This window comes from Euphorbia lathyris, chromosome 2, assembly GCF_963576675.1.
Source record: "Euphorbia lathyris chromosome 2, ddEupLath1.1, whole genome shotgun sequence".
Lineage (NCBI taxonomy): Eukaryota > Viridiplantae > Streptophyta > Magnoliopsida > Malpighiales > Euphorbiaceae > Euphorbia > Euphorbia lathyris.
Genome location: NC_088911.1, coordinates 8,222,614 through 8,245,384, shown reverse-complemented (window position 1 = coordinate 8,245,384; position 22,771 = coordinate 8,222,614). Strand labels below are relative to the sequence as shown.

The window sequence follows — 22,771 nt, the reverse complement described above, 5'->3', positions numbered from 1 at the left end:
TAACTAAGTTTAAAGTTTTAGTTCAAGTGGTTCCATGACATGGTATCCGAGCTTCTTTGACCAAGGGACGAAGGGTTCAATTCCTGACAACTCCATTTGTTGATTTAATTCAACACATGGTAAAATGAGCCTGTTTTGTTCACACTTTGCTCAGTGGGCATTCACGTGCGGGGTTTGTGTCTCATATTAATATGAATTGAGAGCTTTGACTATAAGCTTAAGCTTTTAGTTCAGTTGGTTCCATGACAGTAGCCGACTAAACAAAATAAATGGTAGCTACAAAATCTAACCGAGCCGAGCAGCCTTGAATGATTTGCTAGTAGCTTTAACACAAAACCAACTAGCGGTGCGCCCCCATTGAGCAAGAGAAACGGGAATATCAAACTGAGCCTTAACGGGAATAGTTTTAATTTAGAGTGAGATTTTGCAGGATTGAAGCAGTTTGGGTTTGACAAGAGTAATTGACAAGAGCATTTGAAATTACAAGCAATGCAAGAAGAGAGGATACTTGAATGTTTTAAATTTTGATACTTTTGCTCTATAGTGTAACACTTTTCTTTCAACAAAAAGTTACAAACTTCTACTAAAAGGATACTATGATTCTTTTGTTCTTCACATACAGAAGCTTGACTATAATGTAATAGGATCAGTCCCTTGTATTTGCCCTGCCCTTCTACGAGTCTCTTCTACGATTGAAATGTAATTGAAATAATTGAACATGAGAGCCAAATGAACTTAAAGATTTATGTTTGGTTCGGGAAGGGATCACAGGATTTTTTTTTGATGAATGCAAGGATAATGAGATAGTTACAAAGATCTAGCGACCGTCTTGAGTGGAAAGTTGATCTATTTAGAATTCTGACTATATTATGGAACATTATTTTGCATGTGCATAGATTTCAAAACGAACTTTATTATGATATGACATTGAGAAAGTTTTAATATGTTCTGATACATGTATAAAGTCATAATTCAGACTGATTATCTGCCTCTTTCGAAAAAAACGAGTCCCATAAATTTATCAAAGATGAGTAGATGATGAGAGTCTTGTGACATAGAGATGTACTCCTTTTCCAGGTTGCACGACCAGCTTAAATGTTGGAGAGTGAAGGTATGTTGGCGAGAGAGATAAGCTAAAGTTCAATAGAATCAGGGATAAAATAACCTTCAGTTCAGCCATAGCAAACTGCTGGCCTAGACAAATTCGAGAGCCGATTCCGAAAGGCATGTAAGCATGTGGACTCTTGTTAGCTCCAAGAATTCCATTAGCAAATCTTTCAGGATTGAATTGATCTACATCAGGTCCCCATACATCAGGATTGTGATGCACTAATGGTATAGGAATTTGCATGCATGTTCCTTTTGGAATCATAATATCTTTATACGTGAGATCTTCTAAGGCCTCTCTTATCACGAACATGGCAGGTGGGTATAGACGCAATGTCTCTTGAATCACCATTGTTAGCTGCCAATAAATAAAACATACCATTTTCACTAATTGAAAAAGAAAAGAAAAAGACATTATGCCACTCCTTTCTGCACTTACTATTTTCATGTTTCGAAGCATTTGAGCATCTGGAAGATTATTGTTGCAGATTTCATGCACCTCAGCACGGGCACGAACTTGCCAATCTGGATGAGCAGCCAACAACATCAATGCCCATGATGCTGTAATGGCAGTTGTCTCATGGCCAGCAAAGTAAATAGTCTTGCAATTATCCACTATGAACTTGTTGACAGAAAGATTTGACAGAAACTCTTCACGGACCCCATAATTCTGAGCTCCTTCAAGTATCATTTGCAGAAGGTCCTTCTCATGGTTCATAGCAGCCCTTTCCTTCACAACTTTTAATATCAGTGAGTTGATTTCTTTCTCTAATTTCCATACCTCTCTGTTATTTTTGGTAGGAAAATATCTGTGTCATTTTATTCAAGCCATAAGCAAGATACCGGTTAGATATTTTTGGTAGGAAAATATCTGTGTCATTTTATTCATCATCATTGAATACCAACTTCGAGATGCTTGCTTCAATCCATGGATGGATCTTTGAAGCTTGCAGACCTTTGTAGAATTCTCAGGATAAGCAAAACCCTTAGGATGTTTCATGACATTCTCAAGGAACTTTTAAGAAATGTTGTTTTGAGGATGTTGACATGACACAACCAGAGGGTTTTGCTCATCTTGGAGAACTACAAAGGTATGCAAGCTTCAAAGATCCATTTATGTATCTTGAAGTTGGAATCTTCGTTTTAATGTAACTATGATTGTGATCAATTACGAAATCATACCTTAACCCAGGAATCCCAACGGACTGCTGAGACATGACATTTTGAAGAGTTACAAGTTTCAAGAATATTTCTTCCCCTTTGACGTAGTTGCTGCCAAAGCAAGCTCTTGAAATCATATCTGCAGATAAGCTTCTCATAAACTGGTAAACTTCTATCTCTGCTTTACCTCCATTACTCTCAATTCTGCTCACCCATGATTTCATCATTGAGGTTGTGGAGTCTATCATTAACCCCACCATGCTCTACAACACAAAATTCGAATCAAATTAGCTTAAAAATGCATTTTATTGTTAGTGAATCAGATAACACTTACCTTAACCTTGTCCATGTAGAATTCAGGAGCAATTATCTTCCTCTGATGAGCCCATATTGAACCGTCTGTAGAAACAATGCCCTTTCCCAACAAAGGTCCACGATCTTTAGACAAGTAAGAAGGCTTCCCTAGACTTAAAGAGTTGCAGAGGTTTATTTCCTTTATCATATCCACATCTCTTGTGCATAATAGATGTAAGTTTCCAGTTGAATACATAAATGACGATCCTGTTCCAATATCAGAATAAGAATATTTGAGTAACCCAATTTGTTTTTGAGAGAGCATGGTTCTTAAAAGCGCAAACCGCACTATAGCACTAAGCAGTCCTAGAGCCTCAGCTCGAGGTGCGTAGCTGAGGACACGAGGCGCATAAAAAAATATATATACACTTTTACTAGTCAGAGCGTAAACAAAAACACACACTTATGAACACATAAAAAAACAAAATCACATAAAAATATAATACTAAATCATAAATGTCAAAAACACCGAGTTAAGTTCATACTTCATAGGGACATTAACATATACTTAACGCCTTAATCTAGGTACCTACCTAATGCTGCTAAACTAATGATTATTCATTGTCACTTATATTCTTCTGTGTCTATGTTATATCTCTTAATATTCTTATTTAAATGAAGATTTAAGATTAATTTTATTTAAATTAGATTGGCTGTTGAGATTAATCAAACATTTGTTTTACACAAATAAGAAAAATAAAACCTAGTAAAAACACAGAGGCCTGCCTTGACCCTTGATTCAGGCTCCGAGGCCTTTTAAACAAGGTCTCGCTTTCTGTAATCAAGGCTCCCTATCTTGAGCCTTGAGTGAGGCGTGTCTTTAACAACTATGTGAGAGAGCATACCATATTGATGAAACCACTGGTGTAAGTGTGGAATTGTAGTAGAAGGCCAGTTATGAGAGATGGTGCCATGATTGATTTTCTGTTGAGTTGTTTGCTGTTGAAGATGAATGCTTTTGATTTGAGGAATGTTTCCGAGGAGAAAAGAAGGAGCAGGACCTGTAATTCCTTGCTTTTGAAGGGTAGATCTTAATTGTCTTGGTTTTGCATAGTAAAAACTGTATATGTAAAACAAAATGCCCAAAATTCCACCCAGAATCACACTTAGGCAGAGTTTACTCAGTAATGCTACTGAATCTGCTTCCATTTTTCTTTACTTTGCTTTTTTCTTCAGCATTAAGCTCTAATATATAGTACCTAATAATTAATGTTATGAGCTGGGGAGTTTTGTCTCAATAGAAAACGACAATTACTTTTATATACATTATTTCTGACCCACATCATGTTTCTGATATTCCTTCCTAATTTGCTATAAAAAAAAGGGGGTACATTTGAAATAAATGTATTATATTAAGAACATAGTATTTTGTTTTATTAGTGAGATGTACTATCCATATATTGTTTTGTTTGTGGTAGGTAGGTGCAGTTTATGGGTAAATTACATCCATACCCCCTCAACTTTGTTCTTGCTTTTTTTGTGACCCCTGAATTTTGCTCTTTACTTTCTTTACGGTCCCTTTTGATTTTGAACGATTTCAAAATGACTAATAATAATAATTTTTCAGAAGAAAAAATTCAAAAATTAAAATTGTTTAAAACCATAATTCTATAGAAATCTATCATTTATAACGAAGTCTATGAAAATCATTCATAAACTGCAAAACTCAATAAAAATTCATCAGAATCTATAAAAGTCATTCACTTCAAATTCTGTTTTTAAACTTTTTTAAAATCCTAAATGAAGAGTTTAAATAGTTACATGTATGAAGATATATATATTAAATCAATTTATTTGTAGTGCTTACTTTATTTTTGACAAAGTAAGTTTTACTTTGTTTTTACCACCATTGGATGAACTTACTTTGTTAAAGTCCACCATCATCTAATGGTGAAAAAAACAAAGTAAGATTTACTTTGTCAAAAACAAAGTAACCATAGAAGACATCTTTATTTGTAATAAAATAATATATGTTTTTTTGAAAAGAAAATAATATATGTTTTTTTATAGAAAATAATACTTTTTTTTTTGTTTAGTATTAATGTAGGTACATTTATGATAAAAAAACGTAATACATCTTTAATCCATTGTATTTGTTAAAAAATTAATACATCTTTAATCCATTGTATTTGTTAAAAAAAATCAATTGCTGCCTTATATTTTCAAATAAATATATTAGATCATATTAAGACTGTAGGAATTTAATTTTGTTATCCATATATGCTTTTGTTTCCTTAGATAGAAATGTGGTGGGTGAAGTTATTCATAACCCCTCAACTTTGCTTTTTTTTTTTTTTTTTTTGTATGCGCGCGTAGACTTCAAAAATGGCCATTAAAGCCCCGTAAATTTACCTTTTACTTTTTTTATGCTTCATTTCCCTTTTAACCGTTCACGATCTCAAAATAAGCTATAAAGATCATAAAATGGAAAAGTTAAAAAAATTAAAATTGTTTAAATCCACATTTCCCATAGACCATATTTTTTCGATTTTTTAAATCACTATTTTTGGAGTTTTCCTTATCTAAATAATTATTTTCTCTCTCCTAACCAAACAACATTTAAATGATTTTAAAACTAAAAACTTCAAAAATTAAAGTTGCTTAAAGTATATCTATATAAATTCTACAATGGAGGGTTATCTACTATTGGACTAGTCACGTTAGTCAACTGTAAAAAAAAGAAAAAAGAAAAAAGTAAGAGTGAAGTTGAGGGACCATGAGTGTAATTTACCCTAGTTATTGCCAGCCTAATCCTCATTATTTACCATCATTGGTGGTTCTTTGTAGAGTTCAGTGGATGGCCACTCTAGGGCTTTAATCGAGTGGAGTCAAACTTTGGCCTATTTATGCATAGCTCGTCACAAAATTAATGAATTCAAACTCAACACTTTATTTGTGAGCTTCTCGCGAGCTTGTTCACGAGCAGCTTGTTAATTTTGTTCACGAACTTCACTCCCAAACAAATCATTAATTATATTCATTAGAAATTGCTTTTAACACAAAACTACATCGTTTTGAAACCTACAAACCTAAAGCTTACACAAAGCTAAGTTATTTTACATTTTCCTTTTATAAAAGTACTAATCCAACCAAGCGTGCTCATGAACATTACAATTGAGCTTGTTCATGAGCCTATAATCGAGCATGCTCACGAGCTTTCTACCTGAGTTTCATTGTGTTTGTTACAGTATTTATTAGATGTAGATAATAGTTGGCATTTAAGGAAGTGGGTGGGGAATAAGTAGTTGAGTTTTAATTGTGGTTTGTATATAAATACTTGTATTGCCCTTGAGTTAATTAAGCAAATACACTTTCAAATAACCCTTGTGTGGTTACATGGTATCAGAGCCAAGCATTTTGGTTTAGGAAATTATTTCTCGGAGTTCGAACTGTTAACGGCGGTCCCGGGTTGGAAGTCGATTTTTTCAACTCCTCCGTTCATCTCACCGGCCCCTCCATCGGACTCCTCTGCCGCCGATCTATCAGGTCGTGTGTTTCCGGTCGCCTGAATCACCGCGAGTTGGCCCCACGCGCCACCGCCTTCTCCGACGCGCCACCCACTCGCCGGCGCGTGAGAGCGCGTGGCAGCTTCGTTCGGCGTCGTTCTTCTTCTTCCGGTCTCGCCTCTTCATTTCCGGCCCATCTGTGTGGTCGGTTTCCCTTGGTGATAATTCCGGTCAGCCTTCTTCTTTGTGGTTACTCCGGCTTGTGTTCGGTTAGACCTATTTTTCTGATCTGGTTTGTCTTTTCAATTGAGGTTGACAATATTCTGATTCCCTTTGGGCTATTTTATCTTTACCTTGGTTTTTGGTTAAAATATCAGTAGTGCATTTACTGTTAATTGAATTTTTGTGGTAATTGTCATTTGCTTGGATTGACAATGACCGAGGAAAATGATAAGAAAGTCATGACTGAAATTACTGTTGGTACCACTCGAATTACGGATAGAAAATTGACTGGAGTTAAGGATTACACTCAGTGGAAACGTACTATTACTCGGTACATTAATAGTGTCGATTTGGGGGATCATTTGAGTAATAATCCTCCACCTAGAGATGAGCAGGGAAGTAGGAAGAAATGGATGATGGTAGACTATAAACTTTTTAATCTGATTCAGAATACTTTGGACTCTACTATTGATGACATTGTGACTCATTGTGACTCATTGTGATACTGTCAAAGAAATGTGGAAATACTTAGAGTCTATGTATGCTAGTAAACAAGTCTTGACTCATATTCATAACTTGCTGTCTTCATATTATCGTCCTCAGAGAAAGGGTCGCACCTTCTTTCAGTATTATAATGAATGTAAGCAGATTTGTGAGGAGAAGCGAACTCGATTTCCTATCACAGCCGATGTTAAGCAGATGCAAGAGGATGATGATCGTATATTTGTTCTTGGATTTCTGGAAGGTCTTGGTCCTGAATTTGAGATAGCACGCAGCCAGATATTGACCAGTGGGACACTTCCCTCCTTTGCTGACCTCTATGGCCGACTTCTTCCCGTGTGTAGGGATATTGAAAAGACATTTGATGTGGTGTCTCAAGAGACAATGGCTCTGGTGAGCAATGCGACACATGGAGTTCAAAGTGGTCCTCAGAATTCCACTACTCACCGTATCTCTCAAAGTGGTCCTCAAGTATGCCATCATTGCGGCAAAGAAGGACACATTAAGAAGAATTGTTGGAAGCTTCATGGTCGGCCTCAGAAAAGTAACAATTGGAAGTTTGCTCACATTGCTGCTGGTGATGGTATCCTACCATCCCCTCAATCTTCGTCTTCTACTCCTACTGTCACTATCTCTGTTGATGAATATGCTCGACTTCAGCAGCTGTCTCTTGATCATGGTGCCTCCCAGTCCACTACTACTGCTTTGGCTGATACAGGTAATCGGGCTGCTTGTCTCTCCACCTCATCCCGTAGTTGGGTTATTGATTCTGGTGCTACCAATCACATGACTGGTAACACACGTATTCTTTCTTCTTTTGATTCTAATGCCAATCTGCCATCTGTTACTTTAGCTAATGGAGCCACCGCTCCTGTAAATGGTCATGGAACTGCTAAGCCTACCTCAAAAATCTCTTTATCCTCTGTTTTATGTCTTTCTCAATTTCCTTTTAATCTGTTATCTGTTAGTCAACTCACCAAAACCCTTAATTGTTGTGTTGTTTTCTTCCCAAATTATTGCCTTTTTCAGGATCTTGGGACGAAACAGAATATTGGTAGAGGGAAACTGGTGAATGGGTTGTATGTTCTTGACTCCACTGAAGCGGTGCCAAGACCAATTGCTTGTACAAGCTCCTCTTTGTTGCAGCTTCATTGTCAGTTTGGTCATCCATCTCTTCCTGTCTTGCAGAAAATGTGTCCGAGTCTTCCAAGGAACTCTATTTTGGAGTGTGAAGCATGTCAGTGTGCTAAGCACCATCGAGTCCCGTATTCTCATCGAATAAATAAACGTGTTGAGTCTGTCTTTGATTTAGTTCACACTGATGTGTGGGGTCCTTGTCCTATTGTTTCTAAACTTGGTTATCGTTATTTTGTAACTTTTGTGGATGATTTTTCTCGAGTTACATGGCTTTATCATTTGAAGCAACGTTCAGATTTATTTACTGTTTTTTGTGCTTTTCATGCTGAGATTAAAACTCAATTTAATAAAAATATCTGTATTTTGCGAAGTGACAATGCCAAAGAATATTTATCCAGTACTTTTCAGTCATACCTTTTACAACATGGTATTATTCATCAAACGTCATGGGTTGTTACACCACAACAGAATGGTGTAGCTGAAAGGAAGAATCGCCATTTACTTGAAGTCACCCGGGCTATCATGTTCCAAATGCAAGTCCCGAAAGTGTTTTGGGCAGATGCTGTTTCCACTGCCTGTTACCTCATCAATCGTATGCCGTCCGCTGTTCTTCAGGGTCAGATTCCATACTCTATCCTGTTTCCTTCTCAATCTTTATTTTCTCTTGCCCCTCGTATTTTTGGGTGAACTTGTTTTGTACACGATATTCGTCCTCAAGTCTCCAAACTTGACCCCAAATCTCTCAAGTGTGTCTTTTTAGGATATTCTCGAAGTCAAAAAGGGTACCGTTGTTTCTCTCCATCCTTGGGGCGCTTTCTTGTGTCGGCTGATGTCACATTCTTTGAGAATACGCCTTTCTTCCGTCCATCTTCCCCTTCACCCTCTTTTCCTGCTGATACATCTGATGATGATTTTTTGATCTATACTGTAAGTGAACAGGTTGTCCCTCGTCCTCCTATTCGTCACGTTTATTCTAGGCGTGTGCAGCCTGCGGTTACGACACCTGCTCCAGGACCAGACACCAATGATACCTCATCTGTTTTGGCTCCAGATCCTCCACCTATCTCTGAACCCGGTCTTGATCTTCCTATTGCCCTTCGGAAAGGTACAAGGTCTTGCACTTACCCTATCTCCTCCTTTGTTTCTTATAATGCCTTATCACCCCCTTCCAAGTGTTTTGTAGCTACCTTAGATTCCATTGCAGTTCCAAAATCCATTTCAGAGGCTATGGCTCATCCTGATTAGCTAGAGGCAATGAAAGAAGAACTGAAGGCACTCGAACAAAATCACACTTGGGACCTTGTGGACTTACCAAAAGATGGTTGCTAAAGGCTATGCTCAGACTTATGGTCTTGATTATTTCGATACTTTCTCTCCTGTTGCAAAACTCACTTCTGTCCGTCTGTTCATTTCTTTAGCTGCCACTTGCACGCTGACCTGAATGAAGAGGTTTATATGGAGCAACCTCCTGGCTTTGTTGCTCAGGGGGAGTCTGGAAAGGTGTGTAGATTAAGAAAGTCTCTGTATGGTTTGAAGCAATCTCCCCGTGCATGGTTTGGTAAATTCAGTGCTGCAGTAATGGAATTCGGCTTTACACAGAAGTGTATGTTGATGATATCATAATTACAGGAAATGCTGTTGCTCGGATTAAGGAGTTGAAGGAGTTCCTTGGTACTTGCTAGTAGGAAAGGAATTTGTTAAAATCAGAGAAAATATTGTTTAGATATGTTGAAAGATACAGGTCTAATTGAGGGAAAGACTTGTGATGCTCCAATGGTGCCCAATGTGAAGTTGAAGTCTGGTGATGGTGACTTACTCAAAGAACCTAAGAAACACAGGAGAATTGTTGGCAAACTGAATTACCTCACAATTACTCTGCAGACTATGCTGGAGATCTGTCAGACAGACGCTCTACTACTGGGTACTGTGTATTTGTTGGGGGAAATCTTGTTTCATGGAAGAGTAAGAAGCAAAGTGTAGTTTCTAGATCCAGTGCAGAATCTGAATACCGAGCTATGGCACAGCCTACGTGTGAACTTGTGTGGTTACGTCATCTACTTGGCGAAATTGGGTTTGACCAGTTAAAACCAATGAAGTTATATTGTGATAATAAAGCAGCTATCTATATTGCAAATAACTATACCAGGAACTCGAGTCAATTACATTTGTAACAAGCTGGGCATGATAAATATCTATGCTCCAGCTTGAGGGGGAGTGTTACAGTATTTATTAGATGTAGATAATAGTTGGCATTTAAGGAAGTAGGTGGGGAATAAGTAGTTGGGTTTTAATTGTGGTTTGTATATAAATACTTGTATTGCCCTTGAGTTAATTAAGCAAATACACTTTACATTGTGAGCTTTCTACCTGAGTTTCATTGTGTTCAAACTTGGCTCGTTTATAAATTGAACTGCACACGGTCGAGCTTTTATTGAGCCGAACGTCGAGCGGCTCGGGTCTAGATATGGAAGAATATAACCTTTATTTGTTTTTCATAATTTGGCTTATTGTATCATATTGACTAGTCTAGTTATACGAAGGTTTTGCTTATTTTCTGCTGAAAAGGCAAATTATATTGAGAGAACAAAAGTAAAGCCAGAAAACACCAACAACAAGGCTTCCAAAGCTTAAAACAACACACCAACTCACCTGTACAACGATTTAGCAGCTACACTACACCATAATCGAGCTTGCTCATGAGCATGTTCATGAACATTACAATTGAGCCTGCTCGCGAGCTTTCGAGCCGAGTTTCACCGTGCTCAAACTCGGCTCGTTTATAAATGGAGCCGAACATGGTTGAACTTCTATCGAGCAGCTCATAACCTTTTTTTTTTTCTTCATAATTTGGGTTTTGTATCATATTGACTGGTCTAGTTATATGAAGGTTTTGCTTATTTTCTGCTGAAAAGGAAAACTTTATTGAGCGAACAAAAGCAAAGCCAGAAAACACCAACAAGAAGGCTTACAAAGCTTAAAACAACTCAACTGTACAACAATTTAGCAGCTACACTATCCCGAACATTCCTTATTACTACAGCATGAACATAAACAGGATTAGAAAAGATACACTGGTTTCTAGCCAACCAAACAAAAGCTAACCAATGCTGAGCAGCCTTGATTGTTTTGCCAGTAGCTTTCTATTTACGCTGCGATTCTACGTTATTTTGCATGTGGATAGATTTGAAACTGAACTTTATTAGGATGTGAAATTGAGAAAGTTTTAATATGTACTGATGCATGTGTTTGATGTGCACGAAAGCTGTATTTCAACAAAGTCATAATTCAGACTGATTATCTGCCTCTCCGCAAAACAAAAGAGTCCCATAAACTTATCAAAGATGAGTAGATGATGAGAGTCTTGTGACATAGAGATGTACTCCTTTTCCAGGTTGCACGACCAGCTTAAATGTTGGAGAGTGAAGGTATGTTGGCGAGAGAGATAAGCTAAAGTTCAATAGAATCAGGGATAAAATAACTTTCAGTTCAGCCATAGCAAACTGCTGGCCTAGACAAATTCGAGAGCCGATTCCGAAAGGCATGTAAGCATGTGGACTCTTGTTAGCTCCAAGAATTCCATTAGCAAATCTTTCAGGATTGAATTGATCTACATCAGGTCCCCAGATATCAGGATTGTGATGCACTAATGGTATAGGAATATGGATGCATGTTCCTTTTGGAATCATAATGTCTTTAAAATTGAGATCTTCTAATGCCTCTCTTATCAAGAGCATGGAAGGTGGGTATAGACGCAATGTCTCTTGAATCACCATTGTTAGCTGCCAATAAATAAAACATACCATTTTCAGGAATTGAATTAAAAAAAAGACATTACGCCATTCCTTTCTGCACTTACTATTTTCATGTTTCGAAGCATTTGAGCATCTGGAAGATTATCTTTGCAGATTTCAAGCACCTCAGCACGGGCGCGAGTTTGCCAATCTGGATGAGCAGCCAACAACATCAGCGCCCATGATGCTGTAATAGCAGTTGTCTCATGGCCAGCAAAGTATATAGTCTTGCAATTATCCACTACGTAGTTGTTGACAGAAAGATGTGAGAAAAAGTCTTCACGGACCCCATAATTCTGAGCTCCTTCAAGTATCATTTGCAGAAGGTCCTTCTCATGGTTCATAGCAGCCCTTTCCTTCACAGCTTTTAATATCAGTGAGTTGATTTCTTTCTCTAATTTCCATATCTCCCTGTTATTTTTGGTAGGAAAATACCTGTGTCATTTTGTTCAGGCCATAGGCAAGATACCGGTTAGATACTATCACTCGTCATCATTGAATACACTGAAGATTCCAACTTCGAGATGCTTGCTTCAATCCATAGATGGATCTTTGAAGCTTGCATACCTTTGTAGAATTCTCAGGATGAGCAAAACCCTCAGGTTGTTTCAAGTTTCCATTAAGAAACGTTGTGGTAACAGGCTTTGAAAATGACGAGTTTGTATGCAAAATGTGGGGATTTCAGGGATTCGAGTAGGCTTTTTGATGCGATTCCTGTCTTGGAATGCATTGTTATCTTGTTATGTGCAGAGCGATTTGCTCATCCTGGAGAACTTAAAAGGTCTGTCAGCGTCAAAGATACCTGTCACATATTAATATGGAGTGGATCTTAACTATCAGTTTGAGCTTTTAGTTCAATTGGTTCCATGACATGGTACCAGAGCCAGGTTGACCAAGTGGTCTAGGATTCGATTCCCGGCAGCCCCATTTGTTGATTTAATTGCAGGACATGTTAATATGGGTCTGTATTGTGCACGCTTCAAGCCAGTGGGGGGGGTGTGTCACATATTAATATAGAGCAGACCTTTAACTATCAGCTTGAGCTTTTAGTTTAATTGGTTGCATGACAATACATGTACGGATTGAAGCAAGCATCTTGAAGTTGGAATCTTTGTTTTGACGTAACTATGATTGAGATCAATTACGAAATCATACCTTAACCCAGGAATCCCAACAGATCGCTGAGACATGACATTTTTAAGAGTTTGAAGTTTCAAGAATATTTCTTCGCCTTTGATATAGTTGCTGCCAAAGCAAGCTCTTGAAATCATATCTGCAGATAAGCTTCTCATAAACTGGTAAACTTCTATCTCTGCTTTACCTCCACTACTCTCAATTCTGCTCACCCATGATTTCATCATTGAGGTTGTGGAGTCTATCATTAACCCCACCATGCTCTACAACACAACACAATTCGAATCGAATTAGCTTAAGAACACATTTTATTGTTAGCGAATCCCATAGCCATAGTTATTGCGTCTAAGCACTAGGGGTCTTAGAGCCTTGGCGCGCGCCAAAGCAACACAAGCTGCACTTAAAAAAATTTATCAAACTATATTAACTAAAATAAAAAAGCAATGAATAATAAACCATGGTAATATTCTTAATTATAAAGAAATTCTAACATGCAATAAACCACATATTCTAAATCTATAGTTCATCACTCAAAGTGTGGTTTGGTATGTAGTGTTTCTTCTTTCTCTTCTTTCTAATGGTGAATATTAAACCTATATTTAACTCTTTTAAAACCCTTTATAATTCTTTTAAACCCTATTTAACTCTTCCCAAACCCTATTTAACTCTTTCAAAACCATATTTCCATGTGAGTGCGCATTTTATAAGCATGTCTACGCGCACAAAAGCACACTTAGCGCGCGCTAGAGTGACAATACCTCCACCTCCCATGGGAGGTATTGTGACGCTAGGCCATGTGCTAAAGGCGCGCCATGGCATCACCATTAATAACTATGGCAATAGCTAGTGGCGAATACCGGATTGGTCCATCGTGGGATCAATTTTATAGGTGTCGTGCATTAAAAAACTTAGAGAAACTTATAGCCTATCATATATTAATCAAGTTGGATTTTGTAATTAAATACAAACTCAATGAGTTAAGTAACTACTCCGAACCTGGTGAAACCATCATAATAGGATAGTTCCAAAGGTCGGGGAGTCGGAAACTATCCATAGTAGGGGTGGTTCCGGCAGCCAGGGCTGCCTATAGCACTTACCTTAACCTTATCAATGTAGAGTTCAGGAGCAATTATCTTCCTCTGATGAGCCCATATTGAACCATCTGTAGAAAAAATGCCCTTGCCCAACAAAGGTCCATAATCTTTAGACAAGTAAGAAGGCTTCCCTAGACATAAAGAGTTGCAGAGGTTTATTTCCTTTATCATATCCACATCTCTTGTGCATAATAGATGTAAGTTTCCTGTTGAATACATAAATGTTGGCCCTGTCCCATAGCAGAATAAGAAAATTTTAGTAACCTAATTATCAAATTCTGGGAAGCCTTAGTTTTATGAGAGCGTTAGAGTATACCGTTGGTCATTGAACTTAACTTTGAGTTTTGTCTCAATTAGGTCATTCCGGCGATTTCAGTAGTTAAAATGGATTGAAATGATCTCATGACTGACACGTGAGCATGAATTAACTCAGATGCCTAACCGAAACGACACGTGGCAGGCAGCCACATGTTATTTCGACCATATATCTAAGTTGACTCGTGCTTATGTGTCACTCATGTCATAATTCCAATCCATTTTAACCACTGAAATCGCCGGAGTAACCTAATTGAGACAAAACTCAAAGTTGAGTGATTTTATTGAGACAAATTGAAGTTTAGTGACCATTTTGAGAAAACCATGTAAGTTCAGTGACCAGGGCGCATTTAACGCGAGAGTTAGAGTATACCATATTGATGAAACCAGTGGTGTAAGTGTGGAACTATAGTAGAAGGCCAATTATGAGTGATGGTGCCATGATTGATTTTCTGTTGAGTTGTTTGGTGTTGAAGATGAATGCTTTTGATTTGAGGAATGTTTCCAAGGAAAAAAGAAGGAGAAGGACCTGTAATTCCTTGCTTTTTAAGGGTAGATCTTACTTGTCTTGGTTTTGCATAGTAAAAACTGTGTATGTAAAACAATATGCCCAAAACTCCAGCCAAAATCACACTTAGGCAGAGTTTACTCAATAATGCTACTGAATCTGCTTCCATTTTTCTTTTTCTTTGCTTTCTTCTTCATCATTCAGGTCTAATATATAGTGCTTAATAATCATTGTTATGAACTGGGGAGTATTCTCAATAGAAAACGGTTATTAGATTCAAATACGTTGTTTCTAACACAAATAGTAATTTCGTTGTTCTTCCTAATTTGCTGGGGGGCATTTAAAATAAATGTATTATATTAAGAGTATATGCAGTATTTAATTTTGTTATCCATAAATGCTTTTGTTCCCTTTTAGATAGAAATGTGGTGGGGGAGGTTTATGGAGAATTTCTATGGTGGACCGGGTGCAATGAACCCAACCAATGAAAAAAGAGATTCATTCTACCTCGTTGGGAGATTCATGCACAATTGTCACATTTTTATTGGCAATGTCCAATAGACCGGGACCATAGTAGAATTTCTCAGGTTTATGAGTAAATTACATCTATGATCCCTAAGTTTTCATACTTTCTTTATTTATGGCACCTAAATTTCAAAACTGAATACAAAACCCGTTAATTTTGTTCTTTACTTTCTTGGGTAGCCACTAAACTTTAGTCATTTTTATGATATGGTACATAAAATTCAAAACGTAAGATTAAATTACTCCATTTTATATTTTCTAGGCTTAATACATCATTTGCTCCTGAACTTGTCTAAAAAGCTTGATTGACCCCTTGAATTTTCAAAGTGTCCTGATTGCCTCCTGAACTTGTATAAAATGTTCAGTTAGCCCCCTAAACTTACGTAAAATGTAATAAATTCATCACTCGGTTACAAAAAGTACGTTAAATGCGGAAGATATATTGCACACGTCTTAAAATAAATAAAACAATCAAGATCGGGATATGCGATTCTAATATTAGAGAAAACAAGTTTTATAGTTGAGCAAGCAAGAACTTTTTTTTTAATCTATTATGTGAATTATGTAATGACATTTTAAGACGCGTGCAATACATCTTCCGTATTTATTTATTTTTTTTTTTTGCCACCGAGTGAATTGATTACATTTTATGCAAGTTCAGGGATAGCCACTAAACTTCATCAACGTCACAAAATGACCATTGGCGACTTCAAAATAAAAAATTCCAAGAATTGATAATAATTCAAGAAACTTTAATTCTTTAAAATTTTCGTTTTGGAATCATTTAGGTGTTGTTTAGTTAGAAGGAAAAAAAATTGTTTTTAAAGAGAAAAAGCCCTAAAAATGATGATTTTAAAAAATAAAAACATAAACATCGTTTTCATAATTATTGATATCGGAGTTATTAATTTAATCAATAATAAAAAAAAAAAGTAAGAGTAAACTTAAAGAGTGATGAGTGTAATTTACCCTTTAGTTTATCTTTTTCTTCTTGATAAAAAGATACGCGTGTTAAAGCGTAGATATAATACTATTTTTTTCAGAAAAAAAAACAAAAAGTTCGAAACTTTCAGTACATGTTGCTGTTCTGGCTTAATATTATTGTATTTTATCAAAAAAAAAAAAAGCTATCTTTAAAAAATTTCTATATATCTCTGAATTTACTTAAAGTTACTTATTGATATTAGAAAAAAATATCAATTTAGTTATATATTTTAATTTTAATTTTAATTTAATTTTAATTTAATTTTAATTTAATTTAATTTTAATTTTTTCAAAATCTTTTCTTATTCCACCACCTGGATTTTAAGGAATTAACAAATTGATTTAAATAATTTCAGGGGTAAATATGACATTTTAAAGAATAAGAGAATAATAGACTTTTTATTTTTATTTTTTTAACAAATACTGACTCTTTCCTTTTAATTTCCAGTTTTACTGTCTGTATATTTTTCTGTGTTCGTTTTGTTTTTTGGTTAATCACATCTAACATTCCTAAGACAGATATAATTGTTTGTCTAACAGTTTTCTTGTCCCTTTCTTATTGTGATTCTTTTATCCTGACTGGAGCTATATTTTAAGACTTCGTTTTGGTTTTGTATTTGGCTAGATTTGGAGTTGAACTTCATTAGGTTATGGCATTGAGAAAGTCTTAACGCGTTTTATGTGTACATTGTGTATCTGATCTGATGCACTTTGAAACATTAAATTTTAACGAAGTCATTGTTGAGATCAATCATTTGCGTTTTTGAAAAACAAAAGAGTTTTACGTGTCAGATATTAAAATGAAGTGGACTTTAATTGTAGCTTAAATTTTTAATTTCAAGGGTTTATGATATAGTATTAGAGACGTTTAGAATTCGCATGCAGGAATGTGTCAGATATTAATATAAACTAGTTTTTGGCCTGTGCGATGCACGGATTCATCTTAACATATAAATATTAACAAAATTATAATCTAATAATTACAATTAATGATATAAAGGTGCTATATAAATTAAATATTATTATTTTATTTTCACATTTACTTTAAATAATCTTTTTTAGATAAATATAATAATATAATTAAAATTAATACAACAACAACAACAACAAAGCCTTAGTCCCGAAATGATTCGGGGTCGGCTAACATGAACCATCATATAAAACCGTGAAAATCCAGTCGTGTCAGCGACACAGATTCGCTCCCTCCACTCCGTCCTATCCACTACCATATTTTCCTCAATTCCCAATAAACTCATATCACTCTCGATCACCCTCCTCCAAGTTTGCTTAGGTCTTCTCCTACCCCTCACCACTACATCCCTTTGCCACTCTTCGGTTCTCCTAACCGGCGCATCAAGCGCTCTATCATTACTTTATCAGTGAAAAATGAGGAAATGACACCTCTGCTCCATCATTACTGTTTTATATCGTATATAGATATACGGAGAATTAGAGAGATTTTAGGGATTAATTTAAATTCTGTAAAACTCTTAGATATAGTACGGATAAAATAATCTTTTTACAGATAAATATAATAATATAATTAAAATTAATATATTATTACTGTTTTATATTATATATAAATAAATTGGGCTGTAACTATAAGCTTAAGCTTTTAGTTAAAACTCAAATAGTTGAGAGCAACTCTCTAACCCAAAACTATGTAAACATTGCTCACCTTGACTCAGATTCAAGTTGAGAGAACTCACAGCTTTAAAAACTTATTTTTACTAATATAGTTCAGTTAAGTTAAATGATGGGCAGTGAAGGTATTCTTGTGAGATATAGGAGTCTAACAGTTTAGGTCAACGCTATGTAGTTATTGTATGCTTAAATGCTTTATATCTAATCTATTGGATTTTACAATTTTAAAATATGTTTACATGTATTAGAAACTCATCTTATCAATATAGTTCAACCACTCTTCTGCCATTTCTGATATAGAATTCATTTTATTTTTATCTCTGCCGTCATCCTTTAAGTTCATCCTTACTTTAGGCCTTTCACCCTGATACCCTTTCGGGATTGGTCATAACAAACTGAGTCTTGTGACATAGAGATGTAGTCCTTTTCCGGGTCGCACTTGAATCATTAAATTTCTTCAAATAGATGAAGAGTGTGACAGTTTGGGTCAATGCCATGTAGATATTGTTCGATTTGGTCTAATATCCAACCCATTAAATTTTACAATTTTAAAATATATCTACATGTATTAGAAACTCATCTTACTAATATAGTTATGGGATTCAGTTTATTCTTCCCCCGTCTTCATTATTTGAGATCGTTCTTTGTTTAGGCCTTTCACCCCGGCTACTCTTTCGGAATCGAGTCCTGACAAAATGAGTCTTTGTGACACAGAAATGTATTCCTTTTCCAGAGTGCACTTGAATGTGACAGTACCAGTACTACGTAGATATTGTCTGCTTTGGTCTATATCCAATCTATTGGAATTTACAATTTTAAAACGTGTGTACATGTATTGGAAACTCATCTTACTAATCTTACTAATAAAGCTCAGTCACTCTCTCTCTCTCCATTTTCAATATGGAAGTCAACTCATTCATGCCTCTATCGTCATCCTATGAGACCGTCCCTTACATAAACCTTCCACCCCAATATCACCATTCGAGAGCCGATTCTGAAAGGCATGTAAGCATGTTGTCTCTTGGTAGCTCCGAGAATTCCATTATAATGTCTTTGATCTTTACATCTTCTAAGGCCTCCCTTATCACAAACATGGCAGGTGGGTATAGAGACGCAATGTCTCTTGAATCACCATTGTTAGCCGCCAATAAACAAAAGGTAAAAGTTGAAAAAAATGTTGTGTTTTTGCGTTTTGACACTTTGAAGAGTGCTAAATTTTTAGTGACAAAATGGTACCAAAGTGTGAATTAAGATAAAGTTTAGATACCATTAGTGTAATTTACTCATCAATCCCGCATTGATCAGTTATTGACCGGTAAAATGTACTAAATTATCCGGTTATCGTTAGTTCAGGTATATTTTCGGGAAAAAATGTAATCTACGTACCAAAGTGTGAATTAGGATAAAATTCAGGTACTATTTATATAATTTACTCAAGTAATTAGATTGATCCCCTGGACTTTGGAGATGTCCTATTAGCCATTGGACTTGCTTAAAGCGGAGAATTGGACAAGTTGAAGCGCATCTAAATTTAAACAAGTTCATAAAGAGAATAGATCATGCTATAAGCAACTTCAAGGGTGAATAGGTCAAGGGACCAATAAGAGCATCTCCAAGAGACTCTTAGCGAGCTCTCTATAAATAATATAAATAATTGACTCTTAATGATTTAAGAGTGACTAAGATATATCATCTCCAACAATGCTCCTTATATTCACTCCTTATTTATTGTTTTATTATTAAAATTATTCTTTATTGTTACATTACCAATAGTGTGAGGAGAGAGACACATCAATAATAAATTATTAATAAAAAATAAAGTTAGGAGACACTAAGAGGTGGAGAGAGGCTCTCTATTAATAGAGAAGATGGAGAGGCTCTTAGTAATTTGAGGAGCCACTAAGAGGCTGTTGGAGATGAATTTTCATTCTCCCTCCTCAAATTTTAACTTAAGAGCCAATTTAAGAGGCTGTTGGAGATACTCTAAACCACTTAAAGTAAGGCTAATTGCACTTATGGTTTGTAAAGTTATTGTGGGTGTCATATCACTATTTTGATCTTTTTCTTTCTGAATTTGCTAGAATGAATTCATTGAAGTAAAGATGAAAGTTCAACAATTGTATTGAAAGAAGATAGAGTTTAATGACCTTTTAATGTACTACGGTACATTAACCCTAAAAACACATTGTGTATTCTCAGGCAGCAATATGTTTAAATGATTTTCAATGACTTGAAGTGTTCTGATTTATCAATAGAAATTGCACAAAAATGTCCTCAACCAAGGTTTCTTTCAGCACTTACTATTTTCATGTTTGGAAGCATTTGAGCATTGGAAGATTATTGTTGCAGATTTGAAGCACCTCAGCACGGGCGTGAGCTTGCCAATCTGGACGGGCAGCCAACAACATCAATGCCCATCTATGTTGCCCGGACACGGTATCCGACACGGATACGGATATGGGAATTTCTATAAAATAAAGGACATGGAAACGTGTAAATATTAAAAATATTGGGGCACATTTATAAATATTAAAAATACATTTTTATGTTTGAGAGTCATTTTTTGTATTAATTAGGAATTTCATTGCATTGATTCCCCTGTCCTTTGGTTATCTGCACTGAATGCAAATGCTCTGTTTTACTTTTTTTTTTATACTATTCGTACCCAATCTGTAACTGCTCTAAATCTCTGTCTTTTGGTTTATATGAGATTTTAATTTTGTTTTACATATAGATCCACACAATCCTTTGCATATTCTTACTCTTTTTTACCCTCAAATAAGGATCTATCGATCTTGCTGTTCACCTCTATTTTTTTTGGAGAAAAATCGACTGGTTTTTTTCTCTGGGACACGCGTTTCCTACACGGACTCGCGTGTCCAACTTTTTGATATTACGGAAACGGCTCTGAAACGTATCCCAACAGTTTCCGGGTGATTCCTTATCGGATACGTATCAAATACGTGACGTAGGTCTGTTCACGTATCCATGCTTCATAGATGCCCATGGTACTGTAATGGCAGTTGTCTCATGGCCAGCAAAGTATATAGTCTTGCAATTATCCACTATGAAAGATGTGACAGAAACTCTTCATGGACACCATAATTCTGAACTCCTTCAAGTATCATTTACAGAAGGTCCTTTTCATGGTTCATAGCAGCCCTTTCCTTCACAACTTGTAATATCAGTGAGTTGATTTCTTTCTCTAATTTCCATATCTTCCTATTGATTTTGGTGGGAAAGTATCTGTACATGAGTAAGATACCGGTTAGAGACTATCTGGTTAAAATGCATAGTTGGTCACTGAATTTTTACGTTTATCTCAAAATAGTCACTCAAGGCGTCCAGACATCCCAACTAGGTTGGCACCCCCGGGACAACCCCAGCAAACCCGAATATATAAATAAAAGAAAAGTATTACAAGAAGAGAAGAAGATTAAAAGGAACGAAAATAAGAAAATTTACAAAGATCATAGAAAGCAAAAAGTTTGCAAAAATTGGGGGCCGATGACCACCAAATGAGAGTCGGAGCCGTGACGCCAAATCGAGCAAGGGAGTCCACGGCTTGGTTTCCTTCTCTGTAGATGTGGGTTATGTGAACTTCCATTTCCGAGCATTGTGCTAAACATCACAAAAAGTTAATCTGGCGAGTTGAATAGCAAAAAAAAAACATTAGCAGTATTCAACTTTCACCTACACGTGGCTGCCACCTACATGATATGTGGCTGCTAACTAGCCGATTAGTACTGAGCTGGAATCCACGTCACTTTTTCGGTGTCTTTTTGCTTTTGAGAGATAAAGAAGATTTAATTGGTGTCTTTCTAATTTTTAATTGGTGCTTTTTTTGGTCTCAATCCACGTTGGAATTGTAAAAAATGCTTTAACTTTGTATGAATTATGACCACAGTGTATATAGATACAGTGGAAGGCAATACAAAGGAAGAGTTAAAATCTGATTTGATATGAAGTATAGAATACAGTGGAAGAGAAGTGATGACTAAATGATATTTATAGCAATTTTTCAATATTAAGGACTTTCAAAAGAAGAAAGTAGGAAAGAAAAGAGCAAATTATACACACGGACAACATTATATCTCGGCAGTCTAAAATATGGGGTTAAAAGTAGCGTTTTTTTGGAGTTTAGGGGGTTAAAGGGGCGACCCGTGAGATGAGGGGGTTAAATGAACAAAATGGACAACTTTAGGGGGTTGGATAATACAGGATACACACGTGTCACGCGCGTGATACACACGGACAACATTATATCTCGGCATTCTAAAATAGGGGGTTAAAAGTAGCGTTTTTTTGGAGTTTAGGGGGTTAAAAGGATGTCCCTTAAGTTGAAGGGGTTAAATGAATAAAATGGATAACTTTAGGGGGCTGGGTATGTATTAAGCCATATATATATATATATTAGTTTATTTTTTGATATTCGGGTATTTAGTCGGGGATCCCCGTTGGGGACATTCGGGGACGGGGATGGGGATGGAACACTTATAACCATACCCGCCCCATCCCCAATTATCGGGACAAAATAAAAACCATCCCCGCCCCATGGGGATCACAAACGGAGATTCTCCGTCCCCAACGAGTCGGGTCTCCAACAGGAATGGGAAATCCCCAACTAATTGACAGCCCTTAAATCAAGAATATTTCTTCACCTTTGATAAAGTTGCTGCCAAAGCAAGCTCTTGAAATCATATCTGCAGATAAGCTTCTCATATACTGGTAAACTTCTATCTCTGCTTTACCTTCATTACTTTCAATTCTGCTCACCCATGATTTCATATTGAGGCAGTGGAGTGCATCATTAACCCCACCATGCTACAGCTCAAAACATTCGAATCC

General features: G+C 36.2%; 2 protein-coding genes and 1 long non-coding RNA gene across 3 annotated transcripts; 1 reads left to right on the top strand and 2 right to left on the bottom strand.

The window, feature by feature from the left end:
* Positions 1-895: 895 nt before the first annotated feature.
* On the bottom strand, positions 896-3,800 carry LOC136216642 (cytochrome P450 714C2-like). The gene is made up of 5 exons (XM_066003195.1): positions 3,468-3,800; positions 2,603-2,829; positions 2,290-2,531; positions 1,547-1,916; positions 896-1,465 (listed from the first exon to the last, which is right to left on the bottom strand). Exons 1-5 carry the CDS (start codon positions 3,769-3,771, stop codon positions 1,022-1,024), a joined length of 1,587 nt encoding a protein of 528 aa, XP_065859267.1. The 5' UTR covers positions 3,772-3,800; the 3' UTR covers positions 896-1,021.
* Positions 3,801-11,207: 7,407 nt separating this feature from the next.
* Positions 11,208-14,939, bottom strand: LOC136220523 (cytochrome P450 714C2-like). The gene is made up of 5 exons (XM_066008340.1): positions 14,636-14,939; positions 13,951-14,177; positions 12,875-13,116; positions 11,785-12,154; positions 11,208-11,707 (listed from the first exon to the last, which is right to left on the bottom strand). Exons 1-5 carry the CDS (start codon positions 14,937-14,939, stop codon positions 11,264-11,266), a joined length of 1,587 nt encoding a protein of 528 aa, XP_065864412.1. The 3' UTR covers positions 11,208-11,263.
* Positions 11,961-20,534, top strand: LOC136220525 (uncharacterized). Its single transcript, XR_010684551.1, has 3 exons — positions 11,961-12,095; positions 12,885-13,017; positions 20,273-20,534. It is a non-coding gene; the product is annotated as an uncharacterized lncRNA (long non-coding RNA).
* Positions 20,535-22,771: the final 2,237 nt, after the last annotated feature.